The sequence below is a fragment of the Fopius arisanus genome, unplaced genomic scaffold, assembly GCF_000806365.1.
Source record: "Fopius arisanus strain USDA-PBARC FA_bdor unplaced genomic scaffold, ASM80636v1 scaffold00195, whole genome shotgun sequence".
Lineage (NCBI taxonomy): Eukaryota > Metazoa > Arthropoda > Insecta > Hymenoptera > Braconidae > Fopius > Fopius arisanus.
This window is the reverse complement of record NW_011887934.1, coordinates 94,076-119,311: the sequence shown is the minus strand read 5'-3', so window position 1 is coordinate 119,311 and position 25,236 is coordinate 94,076. Positions and strand designations below refer to the sequence as shown.

The following is a 25,236-nucleotide window of genomic DNA, read 5'->3' as shown; positions in this document are numbered from 1 at the left end:
ATAGAATTTTTTATGAATATGAAAAAGAGAACAGATTCGCTGCAAATTACTAAAGATCCTTAATATGCTTTTATCCTGGCGAGGTATATTGTATCTAAATGATTTCGATAAATTTACATCATTAGAATAAACGTACCTTAAAACAGCGCCGCCAATGCTTGTAATGCTAGGTGTGTGAGCAGGTGTAGCTGATGCTTTCGAAGTTTCTTGACTGATGGACCTGGTGATCTGTCGAACTTCACTGGACGTTGTAAATGACACCCTCTGGAGAACTGCCTGTTGATCTGGTATATAGGAGACCGTAGTAACTGCACTATCGGGACTCGCCGGAGGAGATGATGCCCAAGAGGGTGGTGAACTGGGTGGTTGATCTCCTGAGAGCGTTACCGAAGAGCCCACAGCACTGTCACTTCCATGACGACCGCCTATTCACAATAATGTCCAAACATTACATTTTTCAATGATATCGAGGACAATCAGACTGCCGACAACAAGTTATCGATAGCTCAGGTAATATCTAAGATAAGGGAAGATAATAATAATACATTTATTGTTTAGGAGCTTAAATGGAATACAATGAAGTAAAAATGAAGGTAAATAACAAAAACGTGAAGGTGAACATAAATAAAATACAGCAGTGTAAAAAAAAGAAGAGGAGTAGTCATGTAAGGATACGGCTTAAAAGAAGAAGCAGTAAGTGAATTAAAGGTCAGGCCTGTAATGGGGTCAACTTAACCGACCGGCGGCGTTTGAGTAAATGCTCATATACAAAGAATTTTAAAAACAAGAAAAATCTGCAATATTTATAAAAATAGATCAGGGAAAATTTCAGTCTCAAATCGATTCGGTTAATGATTGAGATTAAATTGAATAAATTAAATTAAAATTACATAATTAGCGCTGCAGCGCTCAAAATGAATCACAACATATATCTATGTGATTCATATATTATATAGAAAGACCCATGATAAACTGATTTAATTTCTTTATGCAATATAAAATTTTATATTATAGTTTTTGTTCATTATTATTATTTTATTCAGGAAACCGTGATAGAGAAGTTTCCCGCGAGAAAACAGGAATTTGCAGCAAATCATCGCGTTCCGCTACCCAGGTTTCACTTTCACACCCGAACGATACATTTTCATCGGTAAATATTAAACTTGATAAAGAATCCGTAAATATGTACCGGTACTTGTGAAATTGATGTCTCTCAATAATTGAATTTCAATGAATTTCGACGATAATTTACTGCAATTAGTTGATTAGTTTGCAAACAATCGATGTTAGGCGATTGAGTCGATTTTGAGGCGATTGGTGTTTCTGAATCTATTGGCGTTCATCGAAATCGTTCAAAAAACAACTGCCAAAATTTTAACAAAATGATGTTTAAGGCTTGCATGTTCTATCTATCGAACGTCATAAATCAAAGATTTGAATTTTAGGTGGTTAGTATAAAATATTTTGACATTTTCTGTGTGAATTGTGTTGTAGAAACGATTGAGATGACTATAAAAAAAACAATGATTTCAAGGGACTTGCTAAATTTATAGCTCAGCGAATTTAATGATGTGAATGTAAATGCCAGAAAATCTATTCACCTTCACTACATCCAGATATCGAACGTTGTCTCTGTCTTCGTGGAGGTGCTAACGGCTGCTTGGGTTGTTCTTCAATATAGGGGATGTCGGGATCATCTAGGTTGAGAGTGAAAGCGCCAGACATTGGTATTGTGAGAGAAGCAGTTATAACCATTGGAGAGGACTTTCTCCTCGGATCTAGGTGATCTTCACTGGAGCCGCTGTCTATGCTGTTGCTTCTTCCTTCTTCTTTTCGTCTTGATCCTGGCCTCTTTGAGCGCCTTGGCTTCGGTCCAATTTCACCACCGACTCCTGCCATTTGGTGCAGGCATTGCTCCCTTGACCAGATTTTCTTTGCTGTTTGTACGGGAGGGATTATAGTTTCTTCCACTGAGTATGTCTCAGCTTCACTGCAAGGATCAACATCTTCGCCACATTGCCTGAAAATTCGCATGGTTATCGTCAATTTTTCAAGATTATAAATTTAATTAAATAAAATGAAGAAGAAAAATTGAAATAGAAGAAATTATTTGGTCGTTAAAAAGTCGAAATAGAAAGACTACATCGAGGTACCTAAAAGTCAGTAATAGCCAGTAGTCAGTAAGTATCTGTAATCATCGTATTCTCATCTAGAGATCACATAAATCACTATATATACCCTCAATATGCAAGGAGGAGAGGAATTATCCCATAAGCCGAAGGAAAATAGAACGTTAGGGGCGCGGATTATTTACTAATGGATATGAATGAATAAAACTCACTCCTCAGCACGTCGAGACAGTGCAAGATCGAGATCTGCTGGATTTGAGTCCATCATGTGAAGATAAAGCTCATCGAGAAGTGCTGCCGGTAGTGTGAAGAGGGATGAGGCGTTTTCCAATAATGCACGCATAACATTTATCACGTCTATTCTCTCTTCCGCTCTCTCTGCTGATACTTCAGATCGAGCTTGGCCGGGCTTAACGCAGTGGAGTATATTTGGAGCAAAAACCTTAGCAGAAAGAGATGACAATTCAGTTCAATAGTAGTGGCATCAACTAGAACAGCAGAAATCTATAGTTCTCCCATTGAATTTAAACATAACATTGAAATACTTGATAAATTTATCAACCGTCAACGTTTTATTCGTCTTACATAAAATCCCATATTGTTTCCTATAATTGACATCAACACGCGCATGTAATATCTATTGAACGTAATGTTACGTTTGAATTCTATCTTATTAAGCTGAAATATTTCTAAATTTGAGTTTCAATTTTTATCGTGGAAACTTTCAATGGTTATTTTAAAAAATGAGGATTAAAAAGAGCAAAAATCTTGCCATGGGTAACTCTTGACAGACTATTTGAATTCAAATTCAATCAATGAAATTCCCGTCAAAGATTACGTTCAATAAATAGAGCATGCACACCTTAACTAAGAAAAACAATTCGATTAAATTTCCAATTATTACCGTAGCAAGATTCGTTATATCCATTTTATTTCCATGCACCCAATCACCAGTCGCCGTCTCGATATCGTCGCTATTTGTGGCAACTTCGGTTAAAAAATTCAGAAGGGCAAAGAGTGTTTCACGGTTGGCTATTGGAAGAAGCTGAATAAGATGCTGAAGAGCTTCTTGCTGCAGACGTCTGTTCCGGATTTCTAATGATTAGAAAGATATTCTGGTTGAGCATGGTTTATGCGAAAGATTATCCATTATTTATCTACATATTCATCATTATTGCCTACTGCTTACTCTGCGTGTGAACAAACGCCTGATATAAGTCCCTGCAGAGTAAAGGATCTGGTAGATCTCTGAAATACTCTTTCAGCAATGTTGCTACGTCGTGTGGACACTGATCAGCACTGATTTTTGTTTCTCTACCACAATCAAAATCTTCTCTCAACTGAAATAGGAACAGACGTCGATTAAATCATTACGATAGAATATCATTTTCGTTACATGACCCGAAAAACGACGATTCTAATCTCCCTCGTTCGGTTTGACCGCGTTCTCTAGGTTCCAGTCTGGAAAATGATTTTTCCAGTACGTGGCCTGAAATAGTATATTTCCAGACTGTTGGAATGGGGTTTTTTACTCGTGGGGGAGTTTGGTGAGCAGAGCCGAAGGCGAACCAAACGAGTAAAAAGAACCCCATCCCAATCCGGATATTGTTTTTCCGTAGTGATCTTCAAGTGTTCGAGTTTGAGAAGTATGTAGTACTAATTCCAAGACGAGAAATCGTGAGAAGCAGTGTGGAAAAATATGACTTTACTCCTGAGAATATAATACACACCCTCGTCTCGGCTTATAAACTCACATTCGTCAGATAATACTTTTCAGAACACAAATTAAAAAACTAATTTTCCCCACTGGCGTCTGAAAATCATCATTTTTATCACTGGAAAAATAAAAAATGAAAGATTCGGTAGTAGACAAATGGAGTATCTGCAGTTTTATCATTGATAATTTGGAAAAAAAAAAGAAGGTCCAACGGCACGTGGTGTTCCCAAGCGGTCACCCATCCAAGTACTAACCACGCTCAACGTTGCTTAGCTTCAGTGATCGGACGAGAACTGGCGTACACAACGTGATATGGTCGTTGGATAAAAATATGTAAAAAAGATGCCGAACTCATTCTAAAAAAATTTCCTCGAACCCCGGGCATCCGCTCCTCATTTTCCTAAATTCTCACACGCCATCAAATATCATCATTATTTCGACTCCTTCAACCCCAACTTTGATTGCCCATTCTCAACACCTACGAATTATTTTACCATAAACGTGGTTAAAATTGATAAATTATTCAACGTTGTCTTGCCCGTAAAAATTCGTTAGAATGATAATGTTGCATATTTGAAAGGTTTTTATGATGTTATGAATATTAAGAAGCCAAAGTTGAAACATGACAGAATTAGTTACTAAATTAGTTAGTTAACTTCGTTCTATTCTAATGCAGTTATCAAACTTTCTCGGCTATTAACATTTCATTTCGAGATTTATTTCTCGATCATTTTTAAAAGCAAGTTTGTATCTGTGGTGCGTAAGAAATAGGAAGGAAAATCGAGAAAAAACATGGATTTTCCCAGGGTCGATATGAATGGGTCAATCCGATTCGATTCGAACAATCGATTATTTTTTGCTGCATCCCGTCTGTGGCGCCTACACTTATCAAAAACTTCCGCTTGCAGTGCTTATGATACAGATAATTATTTAAAAAATGATTGATTTTTATAATACACTCCATCACACTATAATTGCCTTCCAAATAAAATACCGAACTGACTCAACTATAGTGGGAGCAGAATGTTTTTCTCATTGGGAAAGAATTTTGATTGTTTCACGGGAATCCCGGTTTTTTAAATCTTTCATGAATGAGTCGCTGGATTAAAAATCACTCAATTCTGCATTTACTTATTGAATACTTTGAATTACAATAAATTATCAGAATAATTATGAGATACGAACACACACCTGTCTAACTCTCTTTTTCGATGGCGACACCCGAAAAATGCCCAAAGTCCTCAGTCCAGTGGCTTCAAGATGTTTAATACATTGGCGAACAACTCCGGGCACGGCATCCCATTCTCCTGGAGGACCACTCCCTCCGCTGTCGCTCAACTCGAGAACACCTGAATCACTACCAGTCAATGCACTGCCTTTCAAAGATAGAGATTCACAGGAGCCACCCTACGAAGAGATATCAAAGTATATATTATTGATCAAGGTTTATATATATAGAAATTTAACATTTTATATACATAGATATTCAGTTTATATACATAGAAATTTAGCATGGAAGGTCCACGTCGACCTTATAATGGGGTTCATACCAGCTGTGTCCCCGTCGCGAACCCTGGGTGACGACGAGAGCTGGTAGGATTTTGATTGAATCATATCTAGCATGAATTTAAGAAATTTAATGTAATATAAATTTTGAAAAAAGTTATACCTCTAGAAGGGAGGAGGAGTGACAGGTCTCGTGCATCTACACAAGCACTCATAAAAAATGAGGTGACTTGAAGTATATAAATTCAACCATGAAATCTAGGAGTTATGAGTGGGTATAGTGTGCAATGATGATAGTATTCTTTCAGAAAATCGTCACAAGCTATTGTAGACCTCTGGTTTATTAATAAAGGAACGAACCCGATTGAATGACGGTTTTCCCATTGAAAAAATCTGTATGCAACTAATTGTGATATACATATAACTTATTAAATAGATACAGGCCCTGCCAATCACTTTTTGAATCGATCATCTCCATCATTACAACAAAATCAAACGGCGCACGCGTCTTTTTTTGACGTATTAAACGACCAAATACTTTCCTGATCTTGATAAATATAGGGAAGATATATTTCTTCCCAGTACGGGTAAGACGATGATCAGAATGTGACCTCCAAATTTCAATTCCCAATGGAACTGTCAAATGTAATTTTCATAATTTCCCAAAAGCTATTTATTCGAATAATACACATTTGCGCAAACACCCACGGGGGCAATTGAAGAGTTACCCTCAAACTTATTTAACTTTCTTAACCAGTTTTCCGCCTCGAGGCTGTCTATTAGCAAATGAAAAAAAAACACGTGAACTTCAATTTTGAGTCCTGAGTCCTCTCCGGCATATATAAACTTCATCGAAATCGAAGGAAAACACCTGCCTACTGTTTCCTCTCCGGTTGAGAATAGCACAACCGATCCACGAATCACTAATTCCTCCAACAAAGATGTAACTGAAGCACCTTATGCCGACTATCTTGCATCTAAATGCCATCATTTAGGCACCACTTCCGATGAATATTAAATCATTGACAAAAGCACAGTCTAATCTATGAAATGAGTTGCTCATGCTTGATGAGTTTATTACTCTCAATCCATGGCAGTAAAAAAAGCGTAAAAAGAAATAATTATCCAAAAGTGCAAAATATAAGCAAGGCTTTAATAAGGGCGAATAGGAGAATAAAATATTGGACTGTAAACAGACAATCCACGCTATGATAATAAATTATGTTATGTTGGGTTATGGGAGGAGAGGAATGCTGAAAGTATAAAATGTAGTAGAGGGGGGTAGGGTAGATTAAGGGGTAGGGTAGATTAGTTGAGGATGTACACTGACAGAAATATTCAATAAGAATTACGTGTATTTTTCGTAATTCTGGAGCGAAATGTGGTTGTCGGAAATTTTACGGAACTGTCACATAATTTTTATCTAAAGTCACGGAATTTTTCCGCGGTGTTCCATAATTTTTATCTGAATTATCGGTGAAAAATAACGATACCGTCACTTAAATTTTTCGAATCAACTCCGTAATCGGTAAGTGAACTGAAAGTTCCGTAATTTTTACTAAATATTTCTCTCCGTGTAGAACGAAGAAAAACCATTTGTAGCATCACAGAAATAAAATTATTATATTGTCAGGTGGGAGTCTGCACTGTCCGTGTCTAATGTATGACGTAGTTAAAGGACACATCTCCACGGGTAGTTTTTTCATGTGGTCACATCTGTGACATTTCACGACGTGGGTGTTGAGTTGTACGTTGCGCATTGATCCTAGGGGTATATAAATGGAAAATTCTAGGCTTATAGATTATTCAAGCCGGGCAATCTGCTCATTCTCGTTGCTCGTTTTCGTCGGATTGGCAAAAAAGTTGTTATCTTCGGATATTTTCGTTCTATGAAAAATCGATATGAGCTAAAAATACTGTAACTCCCAATTGGAATCGAGCAGAAATCGTCACAGGAATCACAAATTAGTCTAACCATTAAAAACATCATAGAGATTATTTTTCAATTCAGGGAAAAAAAAAATTTGCATTATTAAAAATAAATAGATTCTTTTAGAAACCCAAGGTGTTGGGACTTTTATGAAAGTTTACCTGTGAATTTCGAGAAAGTCATGGGAATACTTCGTATTGGCGCCCAGTGAATAGTTTTATTAAATATTTAAGGAAAAATATTGTACCGTTCTCCAAAAATTCTAATTTTTCGCACAATTTTCACTGAGTGGTATGCCATGGTCACTCCGATCTCAAGTTTAAAAAAGTCGTAAGTGGTCGTTAAGCTAAATGATTACAAAACTTGAGAATAAATTCTGTTAACTATTACTCTCCGTGTAATAGTAGTCCTGACTGCTTATTTATTCGAAGTAAATAAATTATCTAGAAATCTTAAAAAACATAATTGTATAATCTTATCACCGAATTTCCATTATGAGCAATATAAATATAATATTTCACTTAATTACATAATTGAGTATCTCCATAATATTGATTATAAATTGACTATATAATTCTTTCCTTTTTTATAACACATCTGCGGAAATAATTTAGTGTGACTCTAGGACCTATTATCAGTTATGGTAGAAGTAAATATTGTAAAAAGAAAGGAGCGTAAGTGCTGCGGGTTTTCCGTGCGGAACCGATTTTCCGTTGTACAAGAACCGATATATTGACCTACATTCGGCCTCGAAAATAACATAATGCAATCTGAAGTGACAAGCGACGGGCTTGCAGGTTGTTGTTGACAATTTTCGTCATTTATATCGATTGCTGTGTTATCATGTTCGACTTGGCAAGTGTGTGTTTATAGATTTTCGGTCAATAGCGCTGAACGCCATATTAATCGACGTTCATCGGAATTTACTCATAGGAGAGAGTTCAATATTACCTGACAGAGAATAGGGCAACGCAAAATAATGATGGCAAAATGGAGTATGAACTCACTTAATTTATTTTGCCGCCCAATGAAACTTTTAAGTAAATCTTTAATGTACGCTCGGAGTTTAGGGGAATTGAAAATTCATAGGCAAGGAAAACTGGGAAATTAATACCCAAAGAAATTTAAAAAGGAATTTTGACTCTAGGTTGTATTTTGTAGTGGAGAGTGTCATTGCTCAAATTTAAGAAAATAAAAGAATCAGGCAGAACATATCCAATGTCCGATACAGGTGTCACGCTCATTTCTCACCAAAAGGTGCCATTTCTCTTTGATATAGAATCGATTTGTATTGCACATGTCGAGTGACAACATCCAACCTTTGAGGTAACAAATTCAACAATATTCTGAAAATTGATGGAAATATTTACGGGATTATTTTTTCCGTTGAAATTGCAGCCAATCGGATGTCACATTTCGATCATACCTCCTCGGTATTCCCCTGATTATTTTTCGGGACTGCATTTAGGCCAAGAACAGCACAGTATTCAAGAGTCCGATGCCCATTTATGTGAAATTATCCCAGAGAACGGTCTCCATTTATTTCTAACCAATTGAGCGTTTTCATAAAAATTGTTACCTCGAATATTATATACCCCTGGCCGAAATCCCGCCTCGATAAATAATCCACCAAATGTCCCTCGACTTTCAAAATTAATGGCTATTTTCTCCCTCGAGTTACCCTTCAAATAAATAGATGTCTCAAGTTTTTTAAGAAGATATCTCGTGTTGAGCCCTCAGGATTTTTAACCTGTAGAATTTGACAGCTTCACTATATTCCAATATTCCGCGCATTTTTAAGATTTCGAGATATTATAACTGATAAATTTCTGACAATTTTACCTCTTACCTACTCTAATATAAAATCTCGCTAAATCTCAAACATTTTGAATGTTTTATCGTCAATTCGGAGTTTTTGCTTGATTACTATCAGAAGTCCAATATCGGTTGGGAGGCTTAGTACAAGATATACTTAATTCCATAAGACTTCTCTTCCCTGTACAGCTTCCGCGCAACTATTATGAGATTTCTCACGACAGTTCAAGGAAATTTATATCCATGACGCGAGATGAGTCATGAGAATAAATGAACACCATGTCAAGGCAAGTGCCTTCTGCTATACTGAAGGAAAATGATTTATCGCAATGAATGATCGATGAAAGTTTTCCCTGACGAGTTCGTTAGTCGAGCACGTTTGGCAAAGCACATTTATTTATACCTCTGGTATATGTGCAGCGATGACGTTGAACGAAAACCTGTCGCACATAAAACTACTGTGAAAGCCCTCGTGATGTTATTTAACGTGCAAGGCTTTTGTCGTCATCTTATCACGTGAACACATAAGATATGTCTAGGAGATTGATTTTTTTTGAATTTTTACGAGCTCATCGACAGCACTAGAATTCGAAAGAACATTCTTCAAATTTTATGGTACCATTGATTTAACAATCGGTTAGAGTTCAGAAGAAATCTCGTGGCTCGTTGCGAAAGGAGATCATATTTCCTCGGATATATGTGAATTTGGCAGGTCTAAACTCAACCAATACCATCGAAGCGAAATGAAATGTACGTTTTCGGAAATAAATGGCTGCATGAGTATTTTTCATTTATCTCGATACTCCTATCGAAATATATCAATAGCTCGGATAATGAGATTCAGATACAGCTTCTGCATGATTTCGTTTAATTTAGGTGTTCTTCACATTTTTTATTCATCATCCACGACAATTCGTGATTTAGTCGCGCTCGGCCATTATTCAACGGAATCACCAAGATCTCCCATTCATATTTCTGTACAGTCCTGATTACGCAGCTCTGGAATGCTGATTAAGGACCGGTTGGATTATCTGGAAAAGATAATTTACTCCAAAATTGGGATTTCTAATTACTCCGCCAATTAATTATTTTTCCCGATAATTGTTAGCTAGCGTTCTAGTCGTTGACAACCGCTAGAACGCTAGCTAACAATTATTGAGAAAAACGATTAATTGCCAGAGTAATTAGGAATCCGAATTTTGGAGTAAATTATCTTTCCGAGATAATCCATCCAGCCCTTAAGGGTATCCAAAAAGATATTTGGAAAATTTATGAGGAATCCGTAAAACAATCAATGACACTTGGCACTCTTTTCTACGCACGTGAAGTCAGAGATATTTATTAACGTTCACTATTTGACATTAGAGGGTCTTTTGTGCTGGATAAGCTACTATAAATGCCAGGTGGTGTGTTTGATATCGGCCCTGCAGCCTTTTTCGTATTCCACCCCATGAAGTGCCACATGTTTAAGTTTCATGGTCGATTATTCAATATTTAATAAAATAGTATAAAATTCCAAAATATTTCTAAAACTTTAAGCGAATTCCCTCCGTATAAGATCACGTACAATTTTCCTAGGTATCGAATAGAATTGTCTGTTGCTGGAGACAATGCAAGTTTTTTCTTCTATAGTAAATTACTTTGGAGATATTTTTCGTTTTTCTGAAGAGCTCTTTTCTGGTTTAAGAGTAATGACGTATTCATTGATCCTTCAGATAATTCATCTGAGATCTTTTCATGGCACTTCTATTGGAGAGATAATAACGTGAGAGACTTTTTCTGATTTATGGAAAGAAAAAATACTATTTACTCATTTATTTAATTGTTTACAATTCATTAACCAATTGGTGGCTATCAGGAAAATAACCATCCACGGAGCACATTTTCACGCTACTAATGTCCATCTAATTATGACTGTGGTGAGATAAATATTGACTTACCTCGTCAGTTTTGGAGGCTGTGGTGGGCGTTTCAATGAGACTGGTAAAACTTGCTCGGCTACCGTGTCTGCTGCTCCTAGATAAGGAGCCAACGTCAACAACTTCACCAGTCGCGATCCTTGCCAACCGGTCATTCTCCAGACACTGCGATATTGGAATTCCGAAAACGAGGCCACCCGTGGAATCTAGAATGTCAGACGATACAATGCGAGACACATAAATTAGTGCATTGATAGGAGCATCAGCTTCCATACGATTCATCCACCATTCCCCCCAACCTGACTGATTCAGAAAATCTCTAATATATTCGGACAATCCGAATATATTAGAGATTATTACACTTATTCTACAGCACGATATATACATTATAAGTATTATAACGAAAGAATGTTCTCGAAAAATGAAAACTGCAAGATGTTTTGCTTACACTTGCATGTAATATAAATTTAATTCATGTCATGTTGTTCCATAAGTCGAGTTTGAGATACGCCTCGTTCCCAGCTCGGTGTAATATAAAATATGCCAGATAACTCGGGCATAAACTTCAGTTTTAACAAATGTGAGTAGAACTTCGCAAACCTTGTAAACTTCACATTCGCCGAATACGAAATTTGTACCATTGTACTCTGATATATTATTATTTATTTAAACGTGAATGTCATTTATAATTCATCAATTTTGACAATCAGCTGTGACATCATTAGTTATCAATGTTTCGTTTTTTTTTTATTGGAGGAAAAGATTAATTACGGCATCTCAATTCGTATAAACTAGAATTGAGTATAACATATATATAAATTAAATAGATTATACGATGTTCGTATTATTATTATTATTATTATTATTATTATTATTATTATTATTATTATTATTATTATTATTATTATTATTATTATTATTATTATTATTATTATATTATAGATGAATCAAATTTTTGTTCATGTATTTTTTTCAGCCTTGAATCAAGGAAAAAAAGTTTAAATGACAATCAATCGCTTAAATACTTCATTGACACTTTTTTTCTCAGTTTATGATTTGTAACTCTTAAAATGCCTAATGAAATCCTGATCCTGATCCGACGCACATGATTACAGATAGAGTTCTCTTTCAGGTGATCTGAGAAAAATATCTACTCGGATAACAGATCTCACGTGCATTCAATCCAAATACCATTCATCTTGAATACATATTTACCGATGCGTTTTTAGCAGATGGAACAACAGTTTCTCCAATGACAAAACGTATTTGTCTTCGAATAGAATGTCTATTGTAGTATTGAAAAATTATTTTTTTCTGAATTGTCGTGCGAAGCTCGCTTCCCGAATGTTTCAATGATTTCTATTGATGCAATTCACCACTCATGGACTCTAACAATAACGACGTGAAACATTGAAATCCGAAGGTACGGCATACAGACTACGCGACTGGATCTCAAACATTCGAATCCAATTATAGAATCCGATGTGGGCTGTGTAACAGACGTGCTTGTTCTCGATTATCCCCATAGGATTTGTGCAAGGAAGCGATGCGGTGTACGAAGTGTTAGTAGATATTCGAATTGAAAATATAAGATTCCAAATTTTTTTGAAACTAAAAGGAGTACCCTAATAAAACAAGCAGTCTACGGGCTAATCTTTGATTTTTTAAGTATTGCCCTCAATTAGAAGTATTTTTTCTCTTCTTTACCATGTAGAAATAATTCTCATAAATGATGTACTCTCATTATTAAGTCTCCGTAAATGAGAGAGGAAATTTGTATCTTTTATAAATCAAAAATTGTAAAATATATTACAAAAAATAGCGATCTCAACGAAAAACGATCTAACTGATTGATCGACCCTCGAAAATCTATCATTTAAATTTTTTGTATTTTTTTTTTAATGGAGTCATGATTGCACATATGTTACGCGCACGTGACAGAGAATTAAATTTTCAAACGAGAACTCGTGTGGAAGTGTATGGAGGCAAATGCGTTGGTCGAACGATTTTCTTAACGCTGTAAAACACCAAGTACTCACCCGGATGAGCACTTACGGAAAATTTACTGTAGTAATTTTTTAAAAAGATTATTCCCTCACATTCAATGACACGCTAAGTAAATTTTCAGAAAACATTATATAACGAGAGTGTTTCGCAAGTATATGACTTTCTTTTATAACTGAATATTACGTGAATGGAATTTCATGGATTCATTGAAGCAATAGTATTTTGCTTCCCGAAAGTAATATTGGGGGGGGGGGGGCATGTTCAAGTGCACAATTACACCTGCATAAGTCTCTTATACTACAATTTGTTAAAAAATCTACAATTTCTCCTTAAATAAATATCTTCTGTTGCTGTGAAAATAAATTAAGGGATAATTACGAACTCTGCAAAAAAAATTAGTAAATAAAAAAAAATGTTTTGAAACTAAAAAATTGAATTAATGAATAATCGTAAACACCTGTAATTACGAGTGCTAAATATTCAATTGAATAAATTTGTTTAAAAAAACTAATTGTGGAGGCCCATCGTAACTTTATTCATTTGCAACAATTTATTTATTTGCTTTTACTACACATTCATTACGAACCATCAATTTTTTTCGAATTTATAAAAAGATGAAATTAATAGAATAATTAATTGCTTCACTAGATATAATTGTCTTAAATGTGATGTGATAAAAACAATAATTTTTAGTCGTCGACAAGTAGGTTTTCTATATTTTAATAAAATTTTCTCTCATTCGATCGCAAAAAGAAGTTGCATCCATTAAAGAACATCCCGATGAAAAGATATTATTGGGCTGTTTAATTGACAACAGCAGACATTACCGTCACATAACAGTCATATTTCCGTGACCTGATAATTCCTCATTTGTGACGTCACGGCTATTAGAAAGAAGTCATTCTCTTTCAATAATACGAGTTTGCGTTTTGTTTTAAAACGGAGGATATTGATCTGTCAATAAAGGATTTCCATCTTTACCTTATCTCATATATGAACCAAAAGGAGTCTGAGGGTAAGAGGAAAAAAAACTTGCTAAGAGGAGAAGAGAATAGCCAGCCTGCGTACAGCACAAATAAACCCGGTATATGCGGAAATATGCAACGCCGACGACCACCCTGTTGTTATATTTAGATGGGAGAAATTGTGTCTCATACCAGCCCGGACGATGATGTTATGTATCTTCAGGGGCAGAAAAGTCTCTTACTTTTCTATCTCCAATGGAAATTAGTTTTTAAATCTTCAATATTCTTTCTCTCGGTCGTAATAAAATGCTAGCTGTTGATGCTCAATAAAACTGCCATACCTATATGAAAATTCATGTTTCACTCAGCTTCATACTGAGTATTCAAAATTTATTTATTTTTGTGTGAATTATTATTTGAGTTGATCTAATTTAATTGTCCCATTCACTGTTCATTGATACTCATGTTTTTATGGGAATATTTATATAGTGTCGATTTTACTTGTCGGTACGGTAGGTGAGAAATGCTGCGGCGACTAAAAATTTTAAGATAATTAAATTTAAATTGGATATTTTTACATATTTAATTCAATTAATTCAATGGGATTGTTAATGCAATTGATGGTTGAATGCCTCGTTAATTAACATTAACGCGGTTGAATTTAAATCTAATAGACGTGTCGATCCAATGATGGCGCTGAAGGCGGACGACATAAAACGACCATCTCGTGTAATCGGTTTCATATGGTTTCATATCCACTGCATTTCATGACTCATTCTTATATGCTAAAAACAAGTGTCGGTTGAAGTGATTAACAATACAGGGTGGTACTAGCTATTCTGCTTGTTTTCAAGGAAATTGAGTCGTCCAGGTATTTTTCTTCGTCAAGAGGTTTCTCTTATATATTAATTATTGATGGAAACCGTTGAAATAGCCCTGAAATAGCACGTGAAAAGTAATTTCATGTTGGTTTTCGATGTTCGAGATTTGATGGCCGTTTCACTTTGTTGATACTCTGGGGGTTGATGATTCGTGTTTTAGTGTGTATAAAAATTCTTTGAGTCGATAGAATTGTAAAAACCATCTTATGATGCAATCTTAATTTTTTTTTCAGTCGATAGACCCATAAAAGCAATTCTGTTGAACATAATGCTTATCTGTAAAATATTGCCTGACTTGGCATTATTTTGTATTTTATTTTTTCTGAATTTTGCTATGAAAAATGACGGTATTCACAGGATATTAACCAGCGTTTTTGGAAACTACCTAAACTAACTAGCAAGAATCTCTTTACATAAGAGTAATTATGTGGTTTTTGTGAAAAATGATTTTTTATAATAATTAATCATTATTGAGAGTTTATTCAAGGTCATAATGAACATAACCATTCTCTGGAGCAATGATTATTAACCTAGCCAAAATCATCTCGAGCTCACTAGCTTATAGAAATAAAAGCCACTGAATCTTTGGTAAAAATGATTTTTTCTTCCGAGCATTTCGCGATTGTAGAAGCTAAAAATTTCAAAACCATTACTAAAAAAGGTAGCCATGTATTGATTCCAAACGAATATCAGTAAAAATCTCATTTCAATAATCTGCAAATAAATTATTCTTCTGAAACATTTCTTTTATGAACGTCTTATGCATTGGATTTGGAAAAATCTCCCTAATAATAATAAATTATATACAGGTACCGATTTTTTTTAGTGTGACTGCACTAAGAATTTGTTTTTCCGGAATGCAATAATGTTGTGTCAGTTAAAGAAAAAGATACGATATAAAAGATAGCTACTACGATTTAGCCTAACTATCAATGAATCCCTAGTTTTGAAAAACTATTGAGAGCACCTTCACCCGAATATGTTATCATTGTAACGTGCATATTAAAACGAAACTCATATTCTGAAATACAATCATACAAGCGTTGAGATAGACAACGAAATCCTGTTATTTTTTCAGGATTTCGGACTCCTCATTTCCATTATGAATACTGGTCAGGTAGCCCAGAAGAGGAAACGGGTCCAAATCAATGATGCACGTGTCAATGATGAACCACCACGGAAAAAGACAAAAGTCGAAAAACCTGAGTAAATAAATTATCAATAGAATGAACTGCTACTATTCTTTCAGAATTCTACTCATTATCTTAGTTACTTTAACCTTTCAAAAATTCACCATCCAGTACAAAATTAATTCGCATAGGTCTTTTCTTTATATTTCAAGACCGAAGATCAGCAGGCATTTATCATTTCCGAAAGAAGAGGCCTGTCTGTTCAACCTCACTAAAGACCCCTCTATCGATCTTGTTCCCATTTGTCATCGATGGATCGACTCATACAAAACCGATCGTCTATCTGCAGCTCTAGAACTCATCACGTTCTTCCTCCACAGCACTGGTTCCACACTCAAGGTTCCCATATCTAAAAAGACACTTTTGAAATTCGAAGCAGCCTTAACTGCAAAGACAGTTCCAGAATTCTTCAAACAAAATCTCAAGTGCCCTTCCAACATGAAACCCTTTACACGAAAATACTCCATCTCAAGATTCATCGAGTTCTTCAAAATTCTCTATTTGCAGTACCAAGGTGCGATCCTTTATCAGAAAGATTTGCACAAGAATGTCATTATTCCTCTTATATGCTTTTCATTTTCATCGGTTTTTACCCTGAAGTTTGCCAGTACCTTTGTCCTTATTAAGCTGATAACCCTGCTCGAAGAGGTGAAGACAATCACGAAATATACCGAAGAAAGCAATGAATTCCAGCTAGAATCAGAAAAGAGGGGAGTCCCCGCAGAAAAATGCCTTGCAAGGATCCAATTCTTGCAGAACCAAAACGATGAATTCGAAAAGAGTAGAACCATTATCATCGATACAATAACGACCATCATCAAATATTTTATGCCTCCACAATCTTTGAGTGTCGTCAACAAGAATCTGATTAACATTTGGGTCGATGAGCTAGAACTTTGGCAAAAGGCCTGTCCACCGAGACTCGTCTCCTATCTCAGATTCATTTTCAAGAACCTTAAATCCACGATCCCAGGGGTTAAACTGAGATGCCTGAAGATTCTTCTGTTTGTCTACGACTTTGCAGGTTTTAAAAACCAACTGGATGAATTCAATGATGAGATTGAAGAAGGCCTCCTCGTAATTCATTGTGACGAAGACCCATCTATAATTATCAGGGGAGTCAAACTCATGCAGGCCATGTTCACGAATCACACAAACATTCTGAGTATGGAGAATTATAAGACCGGGTATCAATTAGTTTTCACCAAGAATAAGGAGGTGGCCAGAGAATTAGTCAAGATATTTTACGATGATGATAAGCTTAGTCCCTGGAGGAACCCCAAATCAAATGAATCAATCCTGAACTGGTTAGTGACGTTCTTCATTGACTCAGAATTCCCAAATCGTTCTGCAGATTTTGTAGATATTATTTTCCGTGATTTCGAGTGTCTACAAGACTGGGAATGCATGACGAGATTGTTACTGGAAGGAGATGTCAATGACAACAAAATCATTAATCTATTGAAGTTGATGATTCCCTCAATTCAGCACGCCGAGAAGGAATGGAATCTTCTGAACGTAGGAAACCCTTGTGTATCACCTAATAAAGTCGCATTTACAAAGCATTTCATTGTGAATCTGCCACTTCTTTTTAACAAATTCAAGGATATCTCTGATTTACTGCAGTGCCTCCAGGTAATTCCGAGATATATGTCTCTTGACATGTACCGATCTCGTTCCTATCAGTCCAAATTTAACCATTTGTTAGATGCAATTCCTCCACTCGGAACCGATCTCAGTGCTATCGTGACTTACATCAAGATGTTTGAATTTATTTGGGAGGGAGTAGAGTTAGGGGAAATCCCGAAGAAAACATGCAATTACAGTACGTGCTGCAAGTTGATCGACCAAACGGAGACATCTATGAACAGCTACATGATAAGCAGTTTACGTGGAACACCTCCGGATGATCAAATCGCAAATACTATATCTGAGATGAAGCAACTCGCCACTTCTTGCAATTGGCATAATATGAATGATTATTCAATATTCAAGTCTATCAGCGGAATCCTTAAGTCATCCAAAGACCATTGGAATCATCTGTGGGATGGAACCATTCGCATTGTCGAATTAATCTACAAATTCCTTCGCCAGAAGAAGGATCATTTAAAGTTTTTGGAATTTTTGGGAGACCTTGAAAATGGTGAAGTTGTCAGACTAAGACAGCAACTTAACGGATTCTTCAAGGACATGAACGACATCGTGAAGAGAAAAAACCAAACCACCTTGAAGATTCGTGCAGAAGCTTTCGAGTTCATCTGTAATTTCCTGGTAGAGTTTCGTAAGCCTTTGTATAAGGAAACCACTTCTCGTATTAGCCAGATTTGCTACGAGCTCAATAAGGATGATGGGATGATGTTACGCAATTTAATGCTGAAGTATGTTTTCGCCCCAGATGACGTCGACTATAATGAGCTTCCGGACCAGAAGAATATTCTAATTGCTGAGCTTCCCTACCAGAAGAAGATCCTAGCGGCTTTCTGCAAGCTTATTACACATAATATCTTCCCGATTCACCAATGTATAGATATTTTCAAGCATTATCACTCTTTTCGTGATATTTATGGAGAAATACTCGAAAGGACACTGCAAAAAGTCATGAAGACAGAGAGTATTCTGTCGAAAGAGAAACGGTCTATAAGAAAATTGCTCGATATCGAGCTGGCAAATTGTAAAACACATGATGTCCTGTCGTGGGAGTTGTTGATCAAGTACGCAGATAGTCTATCAGTCCCAGAGGGAGATGAGGGTGACATCTGTGAGGACTCATTCAAGGCAAATGATCAGAACAGTGAAGAGAATTCTGAGAAGTACTGATGAGGGATGATTAAACCATTTGGATCATAAAAATTAGTTGCTTTTGTTAATCATATGTTTGGCCCGTCCCTTTTCAATAAAGATTAGTTTTACAATCGTTCACTTGGCTTGCTTTAATCCTAGGCTGATCACATCACGCAATTCAAAGATTCTGGTCGAAACCTGAGATATTAAGAATCAACCCAAACACCCTTTGCTACATGATTAATCAGTATGAACGTGTACAGGCCTTTTGAATTTATTTGAACGAGATAGTCCCCGCGTGCATTCATTGCAAATGTTCGAGATTTAGCCACGACCTCGTGGGAACGAGTTGGTTTCGTCTCACGGGTCTTAATCTTCCGGTTATTCAAGGTATTTTCAGATCGATTTTCTGTCTCCTTTTTATAGTAGAAAAAAACATCGTTCTTATTGTAAAATAACGTATTTGCATAATAATAGTTAAAATAAAAAAAAAAACTGCGGGTGGAAATTGGTTGCATGTCCGAGAGCCCCACTTACTTCAGGGAATTTTTAAAGGGACGGTGAAATCTCGTCTTTTTTTTCTAGGATCAATAGGAACCGAGACAATTATCCCATTATGCCCTCTTCAATTATTTATTAACATAGGATCGTCCCCACGCGCTCCACTCCGCCCGCGAGAAATTTTCTAAAATAAATCTGGGGCGCGAAAAAATTTCTCCATTTCGTTGCTGTGCAACGAAGCATCACGGGAATGTCCGATAATTTTCAGTCTTGGCGTATTACAACTAATAATCACTCTCCGATTCTACTTATTATTTATTATTTTATTTATTCTATCAATACTTTCCTCACTATCGCCTTTCCCTCATCTGCAATGAGGGTATCCTCTCGTTACATAAATAAACAAATCAATTGCTCTAACTCTCTAAGTGTAAGAAAATAAATATTATGGTCAAATCATTTGAATCTTTTTAGCGAATTATATATTTTTTTAACGGCCAAAACATAAGTTTACGTCTAAACGATTGAGTAACACATCTGCAGTCGCATAAGTACTATCGCCTACTTGTTTTATTTCCCGTGACTTTTCCAAACTGTTCTTTGAGACAGTTTATTTAAATAGAAACGTACGTTTTTTTTTTCGTGCAATTTCTATTCGGGATGATATAGAGTACGCACTCTAAGGTATAATGGTACCAAAATTCTATATACGAAGAGAGTATGCAATCTCTATTTCTCACCATGAGTATATATAAATAGTCTGCAGTGGCTATTGCGGGACGTCACTTGGTGGTGCGGTTTGTCGCGTACACACAGGCCAATTTGGCACTGCCAGTACGGAAATAAGTTACACTTGCTCTAGGAATATCAGTAGTTGAAAAAAGATTAGGAATTATTATCAGTGATATAAAGAGGGAATAACTAATCATCGTAGCATTTTTATTATGCATGAATGAAATACATTTTTATTATGCATGAATGAAATACATATATATACATATATGTATGTATTTCGTAGCAACAATTTTTCAACGTGTAAATTTTTATGAAGAGGAAAGACGGGTAAAAGTGATATTCATCTTTGTTTCTTGGACCGGCGAAAATTGAAATGTTGCATTTTGTGGGGCTGCTTTCAGAATAATTTAATGGCCTGTCACTTTGGGAAAATAACAAGGTCTTTAGAAATTGTTCAAAGTATTGGGGATTTTCCTGCTATATTTCCACATGTTCACGGAGAGCTGAGTTCAGTAATCTATGTTGTTTCGCCGTAAATTGTGGAGAAAGATTACGCACAAGTAAAGATAAAGATCGATATGAATATTTTTTTTACTTTGGGCGTAAGCCGTCATTCACTAAGAGATAAACGGAAGTAGATATTATGTGAATATGGAACAATTCGTCATCGATGTTTTCAGCAATTCTTAAAAAAAATCGTACTAATGCACTCAATATCTCGTTCAATCAGTTAGGGATTGAAGCGCTTAGAAATTTTCCTAGATTCAGAGCCATTACAATTTTCTACATGAGAAATCTTTTAAATACGACTTTCATGTGAAATTACTTTAGAAAATACAACGGGTAAATAAGAAGAATTAGATTAAGAAGATTCTCTAAGCAAATAATTTTTAAAGTTGTGAAATTCAATTGTATCCTACAAAAAGGAAGATTTCAGATATTCCAAACTTCCATTTGTTTTCCATCGAACATAATTTTATAATGAAATATCATTTATTCAAGATTGATATCTTAAAAATAGGTACCGTCGATGTAGAAGAAAAGGATCATTTTATTATTATGAAAAAGAATTTGGTCGATCTTCAGATTACGAACTGAAGTTTAAATTCTTATATATCCGAAATTGTTCTCTTCACATGGACTGATCGAAGAGATCCTCAGTAACTAATAAAATATACCGTAATAATAAATTGTAAAATGATCATTTAATTGCACTTACCCTTATCTTTGTCTTCCTTGTTTTTGTTATCGAAAAAACCCGTCGTAAGTGCCTTTCGCTTGAGCAAATAAGCTCGTCTCTTTGGCTTATTAGAAATGGATCCAGTGCCGAGGGACTCTGTCAATGATACAAAGAAAAGGTCATAAGCGCGGGAATAAAGAACAAATGTTCGTTATTTATAATTGAGGGTTTAACTGACCACTGGGTGGTCTGATGTGGACACCAAGATTCAAAGCTTGCAGCTTGGCAACAGCCACTCTGCACAGGACTTTCCTCTCAACCTCTGAAAGGGCTCGAAGCGGTATATCTTGAAGCGTCACTCGACGCCCACTGCTACCTGCCCACGTACATTTTCCCTACGGATCATCAAATAAATGTAAAAATCCCCTCTACAAATACACCTTTCAGACTTTATCGCAACTGCCAACACAAAGGCATCTGAATTTTTAATCATATGGATCTAAATTCAATTTCTGATAAAGAGTCACTCAATTTCATATTTATCTTGAAAATAAAATAATGGCTTTTTCATGTTAAATAATAATTGATTTTCTAATGAAATAATTCGAGGTTGACCTATGACATTGTTTCATGATTAGAATCATTTAATTGAATTTTTTTTCCTGTTATGAAATAATCATTTGAAACTTTCTCACGTGTCATTGGACTTTTTCTGAGGAAATGTGACGCAACAGTAGCCAACGAAATTCCTGTGGTATGCACGTGTTGTCAAGGTCATGCCAAAATACTTATCTACAGGTTACGCGAACAATGCAATGATAATAACTTGGAAAATCTGAGAATTACAAGAAATGCATGGAAACACTGTACATTCTAAACAGGTGATTGACAAATCAGAAATTGTGCATATAAAGAAAAATCCTTTCACGATGAGACATTGAATGATCATAAAAATTAAAAAGGGGATATTTTTTCACATTAATTTTATGAACCCTTTCACAAAATTTGTAAAAAACCCGAAGAATGAGAAGATATCGACAATAACTTCTGAATTGAAATTCGATTCGACTCATATAATTGAACATTCAAATGACTGTCACTGAAATGTCATGAAATTTTCAACGTGTCTATGTAGTCTTATGTAGATTAATCATTTCGTTATTATAATGATCGCTTTAAACGAACGGGGCATACGATTTTACAGATGAATTATAAGATAGGAACCAAATAAAATAAACTAGTAATATACCTGAGGCGTCCACGTAGAGGGTTGATTGACGGAGCGAGAAGTGCTTTTACTTCTCGATCTCCAAATTTTCTTCGCCACCAATCGACTGCCATGATGAACGACGCTGCTAGACGACTTGCTCTTCTGCATCGCTGCTCCACCTGCGGAAGTGGGAGAAGTAAGAGCAGGTGAACCTGGTGCAGAGTGAGGTTTATCCTTATGTGTATTGGAACCATGGAGGAGATGGGATAAGAAAGATTGATGGTGTTTAGGTGTGCTAGGTTCCTCCGAACCGAGACCTGCATCCATACTACTTCTTGAGCTAGCATTTCTGCTGACAGGCGAAGTAGTAGTATCCCCATCTGAGAAATTTTCCCCAATATCCAGGGACAAAGAGACATTCTCCTTGTACCCAGCAATCCAATTATTCTCGGTTTGACATCCCTTGCTGTTGTCTTCATCATCCCCAGGTCTCGTTATTTCCCCTTTCGCTTTAATATTCCTTAAATTTCTGTCATAATTCACCCTCTTGAATCTATCTACTTTATCAGTATCCGAAGACTTCTTCCTCGCCATCCTCAAGTACCTCTTGATAGTATCACTGACAGATGGTGATACATCATCATTTTCCACACTGCTTCGCCTTCTCGAGCTTTTTCCACTATCCCTTGGAGACAAACTCGCCTCCTCTCTCTCCCTTTCAGCATACATCTCTCTCAATCCTTCCAGCATTTCCTTCGTGATGGAATCCGTCTGGGCACAAGCATCAACCGGTCCTCGATCAGTACTAGGCCCTTGCACAGCTATCAATGGAGGAGGCGAAGTGAAATCTCTCCTTCCAGGTGTCTGATCATCATCCGAATCTTTTTGATTCACTCTAGTACGTGGAGTTCCCCACCAGCGAGGTGGTGATGTATAAGCTCCAGTTGCCCTGGGACCTCGAAAGCCCCTCGTGCATCTCAAATCGAAGTATAATTTTTCGAGAAGCTTTCTGTCAGTCAGAATACCAGAAATTACATGCTCCCGATTAGGAGACTTGGCGTAATGACGATTCAGAGTGTCAATCAGTGATTTGTGAACATAATCCCCACGATAAGATAGCATCGAGGATGGTTGAGACCCACTTGAACTGAGATGGCCTTGAGATTTATCACGAGATTGATCACTTTTGCCCTCGGACATTATCATGTTAAGGTGCTGCTGAAGTTTATTGATGAGGCTTTGATAATCGAAGGGCATTTCTGCAGTGATTGACGGTCCGTCAGGCTTACTACCTTTGAATTCTGAGTCACCAGCGGTTGCTGAGGACTCTCCCTGCATATTCAGGTACTTTTGCAACATGTCTGCAAGAATTTTTGCTTCAGCATCTTCTTGAGGGGCCCGTCGTCGAGCGACTGGAGTCGTAGGAGTGCTACCACTTGATAATAACCAATCTCTCTTGGTCTTAATAACGTCAAATCGTCCACCAGACGTTGGTTGAAATGTAAAGATTTGAGCAGAGCTTCTGGAGTCATCAGCCTCGTCTGCAGAACTCGCCTTAGTTCGGCAGCTGCCCCCTTTATGGAGTCTACGATGTCTGTGCGTTCGGAATCCTAAACTACCCGGATAAGAGGCTTTCCTCCAGAGAAGAAACTTGGGCTCCTTCTGGCATACCTCCTGAAAGTACTGCTCGATTTTTGGAATATCTTCTGGACGATTGTGCGCACCATCCGGTATCAATCGTCTGCCAGCGTCTGCCATATACCGCCATGTTTTTCGGGTCAATAACCATCTCTCTTTCATCGGCTTGCTTGACTTCTTGGTCCTCCGCTCTTTGGAGGTGGATGATGCCCCGTGGATGTCTGGATTGTCGCCACTATCACGACGCGAGCGCCTCCTTGCACTTATGCCACCGGGACGCTCCGCCATTGCGGCGTCCCACTCTTTTTTTGCCACACGCACCACTTTCGCGTTTATTATTTAGCCACGATTTGTCATTAATTATTAACTTACCATCGTCGACATACCAAATTATACGGCACAACTCACACATTCATGTGATGCCAGTTACACAAGAGCCGCTATTCAGAGACACTCAGCATCAGAATATCTGATTCATTGATCTTTGAAACTTAATCACCTTCTTGGGGTAAGTAACTGAAATATGAGCCACTTGTTTGGTTTACACACTCGTCACTGGAGACTACGATGTTTTTCTTTCCGCAGCACGTAAAATTGTTGAGTTAAGGAGGCAGCGTGTGCTGGGCAGGGATTCCTCGATCTTCTATTTTGGTATCAGCCACCGATCCGATTGCCCCGTGAAATTTTCGTAGCCAAATAGTTGAGCGGGTAAACTTTCAAAACCAAGGAGATATTTATCTCTGAGGATATCCAAAGATTTGTAGATTGAGTTGATGCTCGGTTCAGTGCAGACAGTAATTGATACTTAGGAATGTTCACTCATTTCACTTAGGCATTTGCTCTTTTTTTAGCTTTATCATTGACGATCACTTTTTCTACGGAATTTCATCGCTTCGAATCAGAAATTCAAGAGACATTCAAGCACTGGCACATGACTTGTTCCTTTGTCATTACTTTTCATTTTATATATGATTGTCTTGGAGATTTTGTTGTCTTAGGCGGTGAAAGATCAATGAGGCATTGACATGATTGGAAGGTAAATTTGTAATTAATTCAATGGGATGATGTTGAATGAGCAGAAAGCTCTGGTCCAATCGCCTGTCTGACGAGCCGGCAAGGTGGAGGCTGCCTA

The 25,236-nt window shown here is 36.7% G+C and overlaps 1 protein-coding gene across 1 annotated transcript in view; it reads right to left on the bottom strand.

Annotated features, from left to right (window-relative positions):
* RhoGAP102A (Rho GTPase activating protein at 102A) overlaps positions 1-25,236 on the bottom strand; it is a 26,461-nt gene extending 1,225 nt beyond the window's left edge. The window contains exons 1-10 of the mRNA XM_011314688.1: positions 22,506-25,236; positions 21,495-21,651; positions 21,296-21,412; positions 11,038-11,222; positions 5,038-5,253; positions 3,319-3,469; positions 3,034-3,224; positions 2,342-2,571; positions 1,602-2,020; positions 137-425 (exon numbers count right to left, since the gene is read on the bottom strand). Of these exons, the coding sequence (XP_011312990.1) occupies positions 137-425; positions 1,602-2,020; positions 2,342-2,571; positions 3,034-3,224; positions 3,319-3,469; positions 5,038-5,253; positions 11,038-11,222; positions 21,296-21,412; positions 21,495-21,651; positions 22,506-24,392 (3,842 nt within the window). The 5' untranslated portion in view covers positions 24,393-25,236. The remainder of the gene's footprint in view (positions 1-136; positions 426-1,601; positions 2,021-2,341; positions 2,572-3,033; positions 3,225-3,318; positions 3,470-5,037; positions 5,254-11,037; positions 11,223-21,295; positions 21,413-21,494; positions 21,652-22,505) is intronic.